Source organism: Terrapene carolina, unplaced genomic scaffold (assembly GCF_002925995.2).
Source record: "Terrapene carolina triunguis isolate 2854851 unplaced genomic scaffold, T_m_triunguis-2.0 Scaffold112, whole genome shotgun sequence".
Classification (NCBI taxonomy): Eukaryota; Metazoa; Chordata; order Testudines; family Emydidae; genus Terrapene; species Terrapene triunguis.
Window position 1 is genome coordinate 3,053,825 of NW_020664463.1, and position 16,791 is coordinate 3,070,615.

Consider the following 16,791-nt stretch of genomic DNA (forward strand, 5'->3'; position numbering starts at 1 on the left):
TCTAGATGAACCATTGGTCTGTTGTACTATGGCAGTTCCCATGTTATTAGTTTAGGTCCAGAACCTGCAAACACTTAGGCTTGTATTTAACTTTAAGCATGTGCACAAGAGCTTGTAGGACTTGGTATTTGTGTTAGTATCACAAAAATACATTACTGTATATTTCTTCTTTGTGTTTTTGTTTTGATTAATTAGGCAATAAAGAATTTCTTTCATTCCTGTGCTGGCTGGTGCGTTGTTACCTTCATTCTGGGAGTCTGTGACCGACACAATGACAACATCATGCTGACAAACACTGGCCACATGTTCCATATAGATTTTGGAAAGATTTTAGGTCATGCACAAAAATTTGGAAGCATAAAAAGGTTGGTATCTACAATAACATTAATTATAAAGTTTAAACAGTGTTCTGATAAAACTTCAGTATTCTAAAACATACATGAAAATTGTAAATGAGTCCTTGCTTCCCCTCCCCCCTGAATCTCTAGAGGTATCATACACAGCATGTTGTAGCATTCTTAAAACCTTATTGGGAGAGGTCTGAAAGAATTAGTAATGGGATATGGAGATTTTCTCTTTTAGGTCACTAGTATGAGTTTGATCCAGTTCAGCAGTGGCCAGAAGTAGTTACCATCTGATGGCGGGCCTATGAGAAAACAGTCCGTGGTCTCTCTTTTTTTTTTTTCTAGTGAGCAGGTGTCCATAGCACAAATCCAATCCCACAGCTGGATGTAATTGTCACTTTTAGCATAGAGACCAAACACTGACTGGGCATGCAGGATCAACTACACTCCCACACATAGGGTGAAATCGTGGCCCCAGGGATGTCAATGGGGCCCATGATTTACACCCCAAGTATTGATCCCAACTAGTCGGAGTTGAGTTATTGTGTGGATGCTCTCACTTTCAGGCTGTACATATTCTGTGGATAAGTAAGTACTTGCCATACCTATTCTAGTTCCATTCTTGATTATGAAAGGATGAATTAGGATGAAATGATGATAACTAGAAGTGTGCATAGACATTTCAATACACCCCAAACATGAGACAAACTGTATAGCAGTATATATGATGGATAAAAATATCTCCCTGGCACTGACAATCAGATTGATGTGTGGAGTCCTTCCTTCACTTGTCCTCATAATCACCTGACCCATCCCAGAATGAATCCGCTTGAGTTAATCATTCCTTTTTTTCCCCTTGTCTTCCAGCATATTAGACAGAAATAAGTGTGGGCGTACTGGTATGAAGGAAGCTGATGGGGCTAATTAGTTCTGAACCATGCAGACAAAAGATTTATTTGCAGTGCTCAAAATCATCATCAGTCATTCAAGGGGCTCCCTTAATTTTACCAATTTTCTGTGGAAAGAATAATGCACAGTAGAGTCACAAAGAGACATACATACACACCCTGAGTCAAGTGCTGCATCTGTTACTCAGCCAAAGCTGCCACTAGAGTCTATCTGGAGCTTACTTGAATGGTACTTTTGCCTAAGGGCAAAATGATTTAGGAGGGAAAGATTTGGCCCCTGGAGGGCAGCAGAAGGCCCAATGCCCAAAGTTTAGACCGGAATGCTATAGCTATTATTTTTACTATAAAATGATGTAATGATATTATTCAGCTTTGTTAAATCTAGAAGTACCATTTAAAATAAGTCATTTATTCAAATAGCAGCTATTTTGTTCCTTTTCATCCATACAAATATTTTGCTCTATTTTCAATAGATTCCAAAGCTATACAACTTGTGACTCATTCATGTGTCCTTAGTATGAATAGGGCTTATATTTTCTGTGGCTGTAGACACTAGGGAGCGATATGCTTACTCCTTGCCCTCACGCACACTGAGTAGGTCTTAGAAAGATGGCTGTAATACACATGAGCATTGTGTGTTCTTCATCAAATGTAGTGTCTGACAGATACTAGTGACACAAGGATATCAGACTTTCATCACCCACAAAGTGAATACTTGATGCTATTTGCATCTATCCATTCCTTTTCCATATGCAGACCTGAAGCAGTTCACTTGTTAGCCCCATGTTTAAGTAACCTTTTAGTAGATTTTTAGCTCAGTTCTCCAAAAGTTATCTGCCTTTTGACCATGCCCTAAATCAGTAATTTACCTCAGTTGAACCACTAAAGTGATGTCCATAAAAGCAACAGCAAACTTTTTTAAAATCCTCAACACTATATTTGTGATGACTCTCTTATTATGCTTTGTTGTTTAATACAATTTATATGCATTGCAGTGAGGTAGCTTAGGCAACTTTAAAGATCAGCAGCATCTGATCTTACAAATCTTGACTCATGCAAGTATCCTTATATCACACTGTGGTTACATTTTTCTTCAACGCATTTATAGCAAAGGCTTGCAGGAAAAGGAGTCCCCACTCCATAGTGATTACCGTACCCTGGTCTCTCTTTTCTTCGAAAAATAATTTGCTTGCTTACCACAGATATAAATGCCCATTGTGTATTCTCAATAAATGAGTGGGGAGTTTTGTGATTAGCAAACATTTGTCCTTCAGAGCATCATAAGCAAATGCTTTCCACAGTCTTCTGCAAGTAAGAGTATTCTTTTTACTGTAAATAAACTGAAAGATTTATAGTAGCCTGAAGAATTATGTAACACTCTATGCAGGGCAGTGATTCCTTCCATTCAGTCCACTCTCGACTCTGAAAATAATAGTTTGAAAGTAATATGATTCAGACAGACATGAGAATTTTCAGGAAAACATTTCTGTTGAAAACATAGCAAACATAATTTGGCAATGGAAAGGGATCAATACCTGCTCCAGTCCAGTATCCTCCTCATTACATTTTATGTACTGAGTCTCTCCATTTAGAGCCCAATCCTGCACCCATTAAAATCAGTAGAAAAAGTCCCATTGCCTTCAGTGGGATTTAGTGAACATTCCTGCCTTAAAGAGCTTGTAGTCTGTCTATCTGATCTTTAAAGTGCTCTGGAGGAACATTACTTTTTGAGTCCCATATGAGATTTACAGACTAAAACATGAGATTTCATTATCTTTTATTTTATCTTACAAAGCTACACATTTTGTTAGTGGTAATAAAATTACACACCTTTCTTTAATCGAGCCACAGCTTTTGACCCTAAGGCAGTGAATTCCACAGAATTCAAACCGTGCGAAGATGTAATTACCCTTTATTTGTTCAAAATTTCCTGTACTTTAACAGTATTGAGTATCCTGTGTTCTCATTTTGATGTAGGCCTGTATTCCCTGCCCCTGTTGAGGTCACTAGGGGTGTTTTCTAAGGATAAGTCTATGCTGCAATGTGTACCCACATACTGGCTTGTGCACATGTGATTGCATGTTAGCCAAGCCTGCCTCCAAGAGCCCATACTACAGAACCACACATGCCCCAGTATACCCACATCTCTTCTGACACAGCAGCTGCATGTGTTTAGTGCTAGAATTAATGGGGGTATGTATATCCCAGAGCTCTTAGTGCTTCACCAACAGGAACAATTCTAGCAATTGGTGTATAGTGTATTGTGGGAGGACTTGTTTGTCCTTCCTAGATCCCTGTGCAGAAGTGGTTTTAGCTGAGGTACACAGGACAATGTAAGAGGAAGGGGTTAATTTTTTTATTTTTCTGGTTCTAACCAATTCCTCTTGAACTCTTCTGCTTTGGAGGATTAGGCAATAAAGGATTTATTTAAATGCGGTGCTATCTGATACAATCCTAGATTTAGCAGTCTTACACTTCTCTAGCCATTTTCAACACCTTTCTTGGTAGTTTTCCAGTCACTGCTATTGATTAGGTGGCCATCTCAAATAAAATGAGATAATCCAGGTTATATGATATTTTTGTCATGGCATAGTAATGTATGTGTAATTTCCCATCCTTTTTCAATGCACACAGTTGTCCTGTTTAATTGCTGCCAGGCACTGCCTATATGCCTTCACTGATCTCCTCAAAGACCCCTATGTCTTTCCCATATATTAAATTTTGCTCTTCCTGTTGTGTTGTATTTTGTTTTGTTTTTTGACAATGTTTATTAATAGAGCTGGCTGAACCTAAGGATGGCCATACTAGGTCAGACTAAAGGTCCATCTAGCCCAGTATCCTGTCTTCTGACAGTGGCCAAAGTTAGGTGCTTCAGAGGGAATGAACAGAACAGGTAATCATCAAGTGTCGCCCCTTCCGAGCTTCTGGCAAATAGAAGCTTGGGACACCATCCCTGCCCATCCTGGCTAATAGCCATTGATGGACCTATCCTCCATGTACTTATCTAGTTCTTTTTTTGAACCCTGTTATAGTCTTGGCCTTCACAACATCCTCTGGCAAAGAGTTACACAGATTGACTCTGTGTTGTGTGAAGAATCCCTTTTAGAATGTTCCCATTGGGAAATTCTAATTTTCCATCAAAAATATGGGAAAGTGGGGTTTTTTCCCCACCCTTTTTACCGTTTTTCTGCTTTTTCCAGTTTGAGAAGAATAAGAAAGGAGGGAGGGGGGAGAAATGCCACTTTTCATTTATAAAAATAACTTTGGTTTTAGTGTTAACACTTCAAAATGAAAGAGTTTCTTTATCATTGAAAGTGTTACTTTAAAAGAGAAAGAACCCTTTCAATGCTTTCGGACTGCTTTTGAATTGGCAAAGGTTGGAGAACAGTCAGAAAATGGGGGGAAACACAATTTCAAATGAGAAAAATTGAAAATTCTAAAATTTCAGTTATTTCTTGCATAGTTTTATTTGGGAAACGTTTCAATGGGGGGATCTAAAATTTTCATTTTGAAAAAATTTTAGACAAAAAATCTGTCAAAAATTCAAAATGGTCTGTGAAACATTTTGTTTTCAATGCAAACCTATTTACTGATGAAAAAACTTTCCTTGGAAAAATTTTGGCCAACTCTGTTTATTACCTTTATCTAAGTTAAATTCTATCCTATATCATACTGCCAATCCCTCACTTTATGTAGATCTGGAGTTACAGTTCTTAGTTTTCATTAACCTGAAGAGTTTCAAGTCATCAGCCAACTTCCTTCACTTGCTACACCTGTCCTCCTTCAAAAAAACAAAGGCCAGAGACATGCAAAGACTTCATATTCTTAAATTTAAGTGCTTGGGTGGCTTCACTGAAGTTAATGAGGCTACTCAGGTACTTAAAGTTAAGCATCCACATATGTCTTCGCAGAATTGGAGCCTACATTTTCAAAAATGATTTGGGGCAGTTTCAACTTTTGGATAGGCCAATTTGAGACACCTTTAAGGGGCCTGAATTTCAGAGGACAGGTGCTCAGCACTTCTGAAAATCAGCCCTTTTTAGGTGTTTCAAGTTAGGCATTCAAAAGCACTAATCACTTTTGGAAATTTAGGCCTACTGAGAAATATGAATCCCAATACTGGCTTTAGGACACTCTTATCTTTCTCCACTTTGAAGACTAGTTATTTATTGTTACTGTGTTGTCTATGCCTCACCCAGTTATTAATCCTGCATAATACTTTACCCTGGGTTATTTATTTTCTTTAATAGTCTCTTATGGAGGGAACTCATCAAATGCTTTTTGAAATCAGAGTAAATTTATGTCCACTAGGCTTGGTCTACACTTACCCCCCAAGTCGAAGTAAGGTACGCAAATTCAGCTACGTGAATAACGTAGCTGAATTCGACATACCTTACTTCGAACTTACCGCGGTTCAGACGCGGTCCACACGTGGCGGTCAGGCTCCCCGTCGACTCCGCGGTACTCCTCTCGTATAGCTGGAGTACCGCAGTCGACGGGAATCACTTCCTGGTTCGATTTATCGCGTCCAGACCAGACGCGATAAATCGAACTCGGAACTTCGATCCCCAGCCGCCGAACTAGCGGCTGGGTGTAGACAAGCCCCTAGTCTCTTTGTATCTATGTTTTAATTTATTATTTCTGTGAAGTACCCTAACAGTTTAGAGAGGCACATATTTTCCTTTACAGAAGCTGTGTTTGTTTGTCCCTATCTGTTTTTATTATCCAAGTGTAATGTTCTGCTTTCTCCTTAATTACATGCTCAATTGAGTTCCCTGGAACTGAGGTGAAGCTCACTGGTCTGTAATTCCCAGTATCCCCTGTGGCTCTGATTTGAAGCTGAAGCACTGCATTAACTACTTTCCAGTCTTCAGGAACAGTTGCTGTTTTGAGGAGGTTATTGTATAGTCTCATTAGTGATTATCTGGGCTAGAGTGTGTTGTTATTTATCACCTTTGGAACCACCAGTGGAATTCCTTCCAGTTCTGGTCCAGTGGAATTCCTTCCAGTCTGGTGGTGTACTGCATGTGAGTTTGAGTGGCTCCATATCGTCCTCTTTGGAGACTTCTCTCTCTTTTTTTAAGACCACCCTGTGAATTCTTATATAAATGCCTTTGGAAACAGGAAGTTCCACATCACAATCAACAGTAAATAACTGATGGAAAAAATATTGACCTATCTTCTGTGCTATATCATCATTGCTTTTAATTGCAACCCGCCCTTCCACCACTTTATCCCATGTGCCACTTGGGTATCTGTGATGGGATGTACTCCCCACATTGGCCCTACAAGAGCTGAATTAGTCTGCTAAGGGGGGAGGAGGGTAGGCTGGAGGCAGCCAATTAGAGAGAAGCTCACCTATGATGGACAGGTGGGGCTTCTCCAAAAGACAGGAAACTGAAAGCAGAAGGGGATGCAGGGAGAAGGCTTCAGTCACTTCCTGGGAGAAGGGAGGACTGCTTTAGGGCTACAGAGACAAGTTGCCTAAAGTTACTCCTTGGGAGGAGGGAGTGAAGAGATTGTCAAAACCAGAGGAGTGGGGAGGACCAGGAGTTATGGAAGTGACTCAGGTAAAGGCAGCAAGGTGCAGGGAATTGGCCTTGCTGCTGTGTACAGGGTCCCTGAACCGGAACCTAGATAGAGGGTGGGCCCAGGTTCCCCTGCCAGTCACTGCAGGAGTGGCACTGTGAGGCAGTGAAGCAGAAGACTGCCTGAGATTGCTAAAAAACGGAACCTTGATGTGCTTTCCCCCTGGAAGAATAGTGACCTGGACAGAGGGCTGAGTCATGAAGAGGACAGCTGCAGTTCCCAAGAGTGAAAGAAGAGCTGCAGAGAAGAAACTGAAAGGGTGTAACCACTGGAAGGGGTGTCGGCCTGACTGAGTTAATCCCCAGAATCACCAGGAGGTGGTGCCATCCAGCAGGGAGTTGAGCAGCCTGTCACAGTATTCTAGAGGGGCTATACTCTCTTACATAGTCTAGTGCAGTGTTTCTCAATGACCAGTCCAAAGACTGGTGCCGGTCCATGGCAGCCTCCTTGCCAGTCACTCAGATTTCCCTAATACAGAATATTAATATTTAAAATGTAACGATTTTTTATACTTGCATTTTACATCACTGAATTCATTCAATTATTTTTGAACATCTTAAATAAATCGACTGGGTTGACATTGGTGCCCCTGGTACTGATATGCAAATCACATTTGCGTTCATTTGTTGGAAGGAAGTAGTTAACAGAAAGCGGCGAGAAAAAATTAAGTCCTAGTAAAAATTTTACTTAGCTAAACTCGACAATGTCACTGTCAAAGCAATTACCTCTGCATCTATTTTTCAGAACTAACAAAAGTTCAGAAAAACATAATAGAGATGTGAGTGACTCCGAATATGATCAGGAAGAAGTGTTAGAAAAGGAAATGTTCAGCCGTCAATCAAAAATACTATTAGTCTTACATTTAAGTATGGGTTTGTTGAAAGTGAGGATGTAAAATGCCCAAAACCTCTCTGTGTTGTGTGTGGCACAACTCTGAGCAATGATGCTATGAAACCTTCAAAATAATTTGACACCTTGAAACTAAACATCCGAATTTAAAAGAAAAGCCAATGGAATTCTTCCAACAGAAGCGAGATGAAGTGAAGGGGCAAAAGAAACGACTGCATACCACCATAACATCAAATAAAGGTATGATATAAAAGCATCAGAGCTGCTATCCCTACGCATAGCTAAATGCAAATTGCTATTTACAATTGGTGAAGAACTAATCATGCCTTTTGTAACAGATGCCTATCGCAAAGTCTTGGGTGATGCAGCTGTCAAAAAAGTGAATTGCATTCCACTGTCAAATGATAGTCACGTTGAATCACTGATATTGCAGAAGATCATAGAATCATCGAATCATAGGACTGGAAGGGACCACGAGAGGTCATCTACTCCAGTCCCCTGCACTAATGGCGGGACTAAGTATTATCTAGACCATCCCTGACAGGTGTTTGTCTAACCTGCTCTTAAATATCTCCAGTTATAGAGATTCCACAACTTCCCTGGGCAGTTTATGCCAGTGCTTAACCACCCTGACTGTTAGGAAGTTTTTCCTAATGTCCAAGCTAAACTATCCTTGCTGCGATTTAAGCCTATTGCTTCTTGCCCTATTCTCAGAGGTTAATGAGAACAATTTTTCTCCCTCCTCCTCATAACAACCTTTTATGTACTTGAAAACTGTTAACATGTCTTCCCTTCTCTTCTCCAGACTAAACAAACCCATTTTTTTTCAATCTTTCCTCATAGGTCATGGTTTCTAGACCTTTAATCATTTCTGTTGCTCTCCTCTGGACTTTCTCCAGTTTGTCCACATCTTTCCTGAAATGTGGCACCCAGAACTGGACACAATACTCCAGTTGAGGCCTGATCACCATAGAGTAGAGCAGAAGAATTACTTCTCATGTCTTGCTTACAACACTCCTGCTAATACATCCCAGAATGATGTTCGCTTTTTTGCAACAGTGTTACGCTGTTGACTCATATTTAGCTTGTGATCCACTATGACCCCCAGATCTCTTTCGGCAGTACTCCTTTCTAGGCAGTCATTTCCCATTTTGTATTTGTGCAATTTATTGTTCCTTCCTAAGTGGAGTACTTTGCATTTGTCCTTATTTAATTTCATTCTATTTACTTCAGACCATTTCTTCAGTTTGTCCAGATCATTTTGAATTTTAATCCTATCCTCCAAAGCACTTGCAACGCCTCCCAGCTTGGTATCGCCAACAAACTTGAAGTGTACTCTCTATGCTATTATCTAAATCATTGATACTACTGAACAGACCTAGACCCAGAACCAATCCCTGCAGGGATCCCCTTGATATGCCCTTCCAGCTTGACTGTGAACCACTGATAATTACTCCCTGGGAACAGTTTCCCAACCAGTTATGCACCCACCTTATAGTATCTCCATCTAAGTTGTATTTCCCTAGTTTGTTTATGAGAAGGTCATGCGAGACCATATCAAAAGCCTTACTAAAGTCAAGATATACCACTTCTACCGATATCAAAGCTCAGTTGATGGAAAGGTTGAGAGCATTAAGCTGGTTTGTAATTCAGTTACAAGAGACATTTCTAACACAGCAGTTCTTATTGTTTATGTGCGCCTATGGGATGCCTATGCCTATGATGGTGCATTTCACAAAGATCTACTCTGCTGAGAAGAACTGCCACAAAACACAACAGGTGCTGAAATATTTTGTGTCCTAGATGAGTATGTGACAGGACAGGACTTCAGTAGGATCGCGGCATTGGAATTTGCACTGACGGAGCGGCCACAATGACAGGCAGATATTCAGCTGTAGTGGCGAGAGTGATGGAAGTTGCACCAACTGCTCAAGCAGTACACTGCTTTATTTATCAAAAGGTCTTGGCAGCCGAGAAATGTATGTCCTTGGTATAGTTGTTAAAATTGTGAATGTTGTGAAAGCAAATGGACTCAATTCTCACATCTTTGCTACAATGTGTGAAGAAATGGGGTCTGTCCACCACTTACTCTTACATGCTGAAGTGTGCTGGTTAATCCTGTGGCAAAGTATTAAACCAAGTGTATGTGAACTTGAAGCCTTTCTGTCTCAAAAGAAGTCTCCTCTGGCAGCATGCTTTCAGGATTTACAATGGATCGCCAAACTTGCATATTTGGCAGAGTATGGTGAGTGTCTTTGTATTGGCTGACAAGTTCATAGCCTTTTTTAAAAAAAAAATTGCTCAAGTCTGGAAAGAGAGTCGGGTGCAACTGTTATGACATGTTCCCATTTTTTGCATTTCTGGCTATTGACGATAGTCAAGGTGTGGATCTGCCTCTCCTACCTAAAATATTGCATCCCATCTAAAATCAACTCTCCAAACATTTGAGGACTATTTCTCATCAGACTCTGATCCACAAAAAGGAAAGCAATGGGTTCATGGTCCATTTTCCTCTCTAGAACCTGAGACCTCTCTGTCGCTATCATTAGAGGATAAGTTGCTGGAACTGTCAAGCGATGAGGGTCTGAAGTTACAGTTTCATGAAGTGACCTGTTTTCTGGATCAAAGTCAGAAGTGAATATCCACAACTTGGTGAATTCACTGTCAAAACTTTGCTCCCGTTCCATTCCACATACCCCTGCAAAACTGGATTTTCAGTGATGACTGCAACGAAAACAAAATACCACAAGCGGCTGAGCATTGGAAAGATGCTCCGAGTTTCCTTGTCAAACATTCATCCCCGGATTGAAAGACTTGCATCTACACGACAGGTACAAACATCTCATTAACAGTAGGGTGAGTGAATACATCTGATTTTTTTATTATTTTTTAAAACTAAATTAATTGAATTATCACTAATGTACAAAATGAGGTATTCAAAATTTGTAGCCAAAATTATTGGTAGCCTTCATTTGAAACAATGTTTAAAAATGAGGTTAACATTTTCATAGCACATAACTTGTTGAACTGCATAGGTGCTGGAACAAGGGGTGGCTTAAAGTTGTTTCCATTATATACAGGGTTTACAGTTTGGTTCAGTGGCTCTCAGATAGGGCTGGCCTTATCATGAGCTGAACTGACTGAGGCAGCCGCCTCAGGTGCCAGCCTGTGGTGGGGCGCCACTAGGACCCAGAGTGTAGAAAATTGTGTCTGCTGCTGGTGCATATGTATTCTCTCTGCTCTAGATGCACAGAGATGGTGGAGTGCTGTGCTGGAGGAAGGAGGGCACAAGAGACCTAACAGGCAGGCAGGAGAAAAGGTGAGAGGGAATAACAGAAAGCAGCAGGAGCTGCAGGGAGAGAGAGGAGGAGGAACCTCTTATGTACCTCTCTAGCACCCCCAGGAGCCTGGACTGATTAACACCAGCTTCACAGGGAGCTTCCTGTTTCCTGCTGCTTCCCTGAACCCACTCGAGGAGAACAGGCAGTCAACTGAAGTAGTAGGAGCCAGTTAGGCCCTTAAGACACTGATATCTTCCCACACTCAGGCCCTGCTACCACCCTGTTATTTGTCCCCTTCAATTGAGTGTTGAGAGCCACTATAGCTGGCACAGAAAAGCAGTCCTGAGTGAAAGAAGAAAACGCCCCTCTGGGGCAGCATTCAGAAAAAGAAAGAAATCAAAGGAAGCTTTTCTATCTAAGCAGGAAGGAGCTCTCCTGAGATACATAGACACAAATGTTCACGGTGAGCCTTCCGGCCCCAGTGAGGATGTGAGTGGTGAGGAGATGCCTGATCTTCCAGTTAGTCGGCGTGCAGGTGACCTGGCAGCTATTGCAGCATCCATATCTCCATCTCAAATGGATGTAACCATGCACATTCCTGAATAAAAGTGTAGATCAGAGAAGAGTGTGGTCGAGGCACAAGAAACAGCTGCTGCTGAGTTTAGTTCCTTAAGTCTACATGATCCGGGATTGTGGACCCACTTGAGCAGTAGCCTGAGGGTCTTCCTTGTACTGCATGGGACACAGCAAGTGAAAAACTTCATGTTCCCCAAAGACAATGAAAATAGAAGTTTCCATCCAACATATTACTGGTATGAAAACCCCAATGGTGACAAAGTGGAGAGGCCATGGCTTATGTACTCAAAAACCCAGAATGCTGCATACTGTTTTTGTTGCAAATTCTTCCAGTCTAATGTTCCAGCCACATTGGGTTTTACAGGAACAAAGGACTGGAAAAATCTGGCTAGAAATCTGGCATGCCATGAGAAGGTAGCAAATCACCAGAGAGCATTCCATATGTGGAAAGAGCTTGAGATGAGACTAAGGTTAAAGGCCACCATAAATGATCAGCATCAAGAGAAGATTGCATCAGAGTCTCTTTACTGGCAAAATGTTCTGAAAAGGCTCATTGCCATTGTGAGAATGCTTGCTACCCAAAACCTAGCACTGCTTGGCACGTCAGATCAGCTGTATGTGCCAAACAATGGAAACTTCCTTAAAACTGTGGAGCTGATGGCTGAGTTTGATGCTGTACTCCAGGAGCATCTAAGAAGAGTCACCACCCAAGAAATGTACACACACCACTACCTTGGAAAAACAATTCAAAATGAGATCATACAATTACTGGCAACAAAAGTCAAACAAGATTGTGGCAGATCCGAAGTCAGCAAGATATTAATCTGTTATTCTGGACTGCACACCTGACATCAGCCATACAGAACAAATGACTTTAATGGTGCATTTTGTAACAACAACAGAACCTAGTGAAAATGTCCCTGCAATGGTGACTGTCAGAGAGCATTTTCTAGAATTTATTGACATTGATGATACTACAGGAGCTGGTATGACAAATGTGCTTCTTAAAAAGCTGGAAGATACAGGAGTTGCGATAGCTGACATGAGAGGTCAGGGCTACGATAATGGTGCCAACATGAGAGGAAAGAACAGAGGAGTGCAGACACGGATTCGAGAGTTAAACCCTCGAGTTTTTATTGTCCCATGCAGTTCTCATTCATTGAACTTGGTGGTCAGTGATGCAGCATCAGCTTCTAGTGAGATTCTGCTGAATTTTTTAATGTAATTCAAAGCATCTATGTATTTTTCTCTGCATCAACTCATCAATGGCAACTTTTGAAGCAACATCTGGGAACATCCTCTCTGACACTGAAACCACTGAGTGCCACACGATGGAAAAGTCGAGTGGAGGCGATAAAGCCTATCAAACACCAAATTGGGAAGATCGATGATGCCATAGTTGCCATTATGGAGGATAATGCTATGACAGGAACTGTTCGTGGGAGAACAGTGGCAGAGGGAAATGGAATCACCAGAAACATACATAACTTCACATTTCTGTGGCGCTTAGTGTTGTGGCATGACATACTGTTTGAAATAAATGTTGTAAGCAAGAGTGAATGATATCCACAGCAAGCCAGTTTGTCTAACGGCCAGCCTCAATGTGTTGCTTTCTCTCCAAGGGCTATGAACAGTGTATTGCCAGCAGGTACAAGTTACTGCATAGCTCTTTCTAAGGAAGCACCTTTATTTTTAAGGTCAAAGCATTACAGAGAAAACAACAGATTTAAAACACACTAAAATATTATGAGTTACCCATCAGCCCCCATGGTACCCTAGTAGGCCAGAGTCTTTTCAAACCTTCTACAAGAGTTGGAGTCCCCCTTGGACAGAAGGTCCGCTCATTTGCTGGATCAGAAAGAAGATCCCAAGTCAGTTTAACTGTAGCCTTTTTATGACAGAAGCCCTTTCTTTGTCTGTAGGTCTCTGGAAAACCCAGTTTGAACATGCACATGCAAGCCACCCCAGGGGGTGGTACCTCTCTGGAGGTGTTTACAACTTGAGTGATTCACCTTAAATCATCATCCACTGTTTTTAGTTCCTGGAGGAACTAAAAGCAACCCTCCCCCACAGCTGCATACAATCCCTGGCCCACAGTGATACAGAAACCATTCATAACCTTAACAACAATATGTTCCTCCAAAGATATTTCACGTAGTTTCAATGTTTGTCACACAGATCACAAATAATTCATATAGTATATCACCACTAGAGGGGGCCGAAAGAGCAAGGACTCCATATCATCACCAACATGTGCATGAATGAGGCCCCCAATGCAGATCTCCATTAAACCTGTGCTTCTTCAGTTAAATCAGTGGGGTTGCATGTACCTAACAGAGAAGATTTGCAGCCCCCAACATGCGGAGAGTTCACTTCTTATTTTCTGTTTCTGTGCTGCATTTATGGGGCAACATAGTAAGTAGGAGATTTGGCCATGACTATGTCTCCATTTTGGAAGGCCACACAAGCTTTTTTTCACCATATTATGCCCTCTATCTTACAAGGGGAGCACAGGGGAGCATCTTCTTTAGTGTAAAAGTCTTTTTGCGAACAGCTGGTGTAACTTGGCCTTGACCATGTACCTGCAGCATACAAGCAAAATCATGCATTATCAGGCCTCCTTTCTTCACTGCAAGCTGTGCCTCAGATGTAGGGTGACCAGATAGCAACTGTGAAAAAATGGGGCGCGGGGGGGGGAGGGGTAATAGGCGCCTATATAAGAAAAAGTCCCAAAAAACAGGGCTGTCCCTTTAAAAACGAGACGTTTGGTCACCCTCCCCAGATGGGATGAATGGATTCTCTAGTTTTTTACAGTGGAAGTATTTCAACAAACAAGGGAATGCACACACTTAGGGCAAACAGGCTTTTATATAGTACTGGGATTTCAGGGGGTATATTTTGCTATAGCTGTGACCTAGGTTTATTAAATTAATCCAAGGAAAAGCAAACCCAGTGATGAATGTCACTGTGTATTGCTGTCAGATCTTCCAAATGTTCATGGGAATGCTTTTTAGTGTCCCTCTGGAGGCTAAGAATGTTTGGATGATATGACATGGGAGGCAGGGAAGGAAGCAAGCCTCAAGTTATTGGATAGCTCAGCAGGCATAACAACAAACAAATTAGTGATAAGGAGAATATTTACCAGGACCTTACCATTGGCTGGAAACTTGCTACATCCCTAGAGTTGCAGAACAGTAAGATCCCTAGGGTTTACTGACCACTGGGATGAAACATTTGAAATAAGCTGATAATGAAGTTTATGAGGTCAGCAAAGATTCCAGTTTTCCCTACTCTGAATCCCACGGTATGGAACATGTTGTTTTCAGTGAGAAAGACGTCTCAACTTCCTCCTTTATTTAGTAACTGGAGCACATGAGCCAAACTGCAAGTGACCTTTTCCCTAATTCAATCTAAACTTCCCATTGTGCTGTTAGGGGAAAGTTTGTTCTAGTCACACCACAAGAGATGTAACGAGAAGCATGTCAAAAGATCAGTTTAACTTTAGATACAGTTCAATTGCTCATATGAACACAGAAGAGAGAGCGTGAGAAACCACACAGAACTTTGACTAGTTTAAAATCAGTTGCTCCATCCATTCACCCAGCCACCCACATATACACACTGGGTTTTCTAAAATCATCTAAGCTGAGTCATGAATAAGTAGTAGCACCCAGCAGGAGTGACTGGAACTCAGATGCAATCAGTAGAAAAGTAAAGGTTTCAGTTAGTGTTTGAATGTGGATACCATTTATTCTTCTGCAAAACCAAAAGGTTCTTTAAATAATGCACAGCATTATTTTTTAATTCAGGTGCTTATTTCTGTAGGTTTGGCAAGGAGGGACAAACTTTGCATATACTATAGAAACAGGCTGTGAACTACTATACAGCAAAATCTGCCTTAAGCAACCATGCAAAAAGGTGAACAAAAATCAGCTCTGTAACAAAGGTGATCTCCTACTTTAGGAGAGCTATACAGTATTTAGTAAGTTTGAGGTTAATTTGGGGGAATAAGACTGGCGATAGACTAAGAACAGTAGTCTGTAATACAAGGGTATTTATTTAATGGGTGGCATAAAAATATTTTTGGTGATCTCATGGGTGAACAGCAGCTCTGAGCCATGTGTAAAATACAAAGAATTATCCAAATACTCCATAACTTCTTAACTAGGTATAGAATTAATGAACCAGATCACCCACTGACCAAAAGTTAAAATGAAAAAGCATTTTTATAATCAAAATATTCAATGTTACTATGGTTTTTATTCTTAAGTCTACATCAGTTCAAATACAATCCAGGCTGTTGGAGCCTGTAAAGTAACAATCAAATACAAAGATGTTTACAGGATGTGTTCAGAAGCAAAGAGGATTTAGGGTTTGATCCAAAGTCTACTGAATTCAATAGAGAGACTCTCACGGACTACTTTAGGCCTTATCAGATTCTTAGTAAGGAGTCACCAAGCAAGAATAAAAAGTGGGTCGCCCCATGTGCTTAGGGAAAAAAAAAAAAAGAGGAAGTTACACAAAGCCACTGGTATGCTCTCCCCTGGTTCACTGAAGTTACGACCACATGTGAGCATCACTAGTGCACGCTTCATGTGGATCGGTGAAAAAGCAGGCATGGTCAGTGAAAACTTAAGCAAGGCCAGAGGGAAATTTGCAACACTGTACACTGTCCCAACCACTGTCGAACCCCACACAGCACCAGGGCAGTGTAAAGTGAGGTTTCCTTGGGGACTCTTTGAGTGCATGGCACCTCAGAATTATGCACTGTATGCTTGGGCTGGTGCCTGGGTGTACAGCGAGCTCAGTGAATGTGTGTGTCACAAAGTCGTGGTCATATCCTTTATGTTAATTTAATGCATTTGACCTCTTACAGCTTTAAAATATATACTTAAAATCTATGATACAATAACTAAGATCTGAGCAACACAGTTCATAACATGCACATTTCCCCCCAAACTCTGTGTAAACCTTCAAAACGATTGAACATTCCATTCTGTATTTTGCTAGTAGATTAGCCAGAAGCTACTCCTGCTCCCACCAAAATGAACAGCATTTTTGCCATTGACTTCAGTGTGAGCAGGATCAGCCCCAAAGCTACCAGTTACATTGCCTCTGGCTCATTGTAAATCTATATTCAGTTGAGTCTTCTCTTTACTAAAGCAGACAATACAGAAATGTAGAACTTCCAGACAGCTCCAAGTTTTTATTTAATTAATTAATTTATTTATTTGCAAACCTCTT

The 16,791-nt window shown here is 41.0% G+C and overlaps 1 protein-coding gene across 1 annotated transcript in view; it reads left to right on the forward strand.

The window, feature by feature from the left end:
- Nucleotides 1-16,791, forward strand: part of PIK3C2G (phosphatidylinositol-4-phosphate 3-kinase catalytic subunit type 2 gamma) — a 311,474-nt gene that overhangs the window by 189,926 nt on the left and 104,757 nt on the right. Inside the window, exon 24 of the mRNA XM_026652203.1 lies at nt 196-365. Within this exon, the coding sequence (XP_026507988.1) occupies nt 196-365 (170 nt within the window). The remainder of the gene's footprint in view (nt 1-195; nt 366-16,791) is intronic.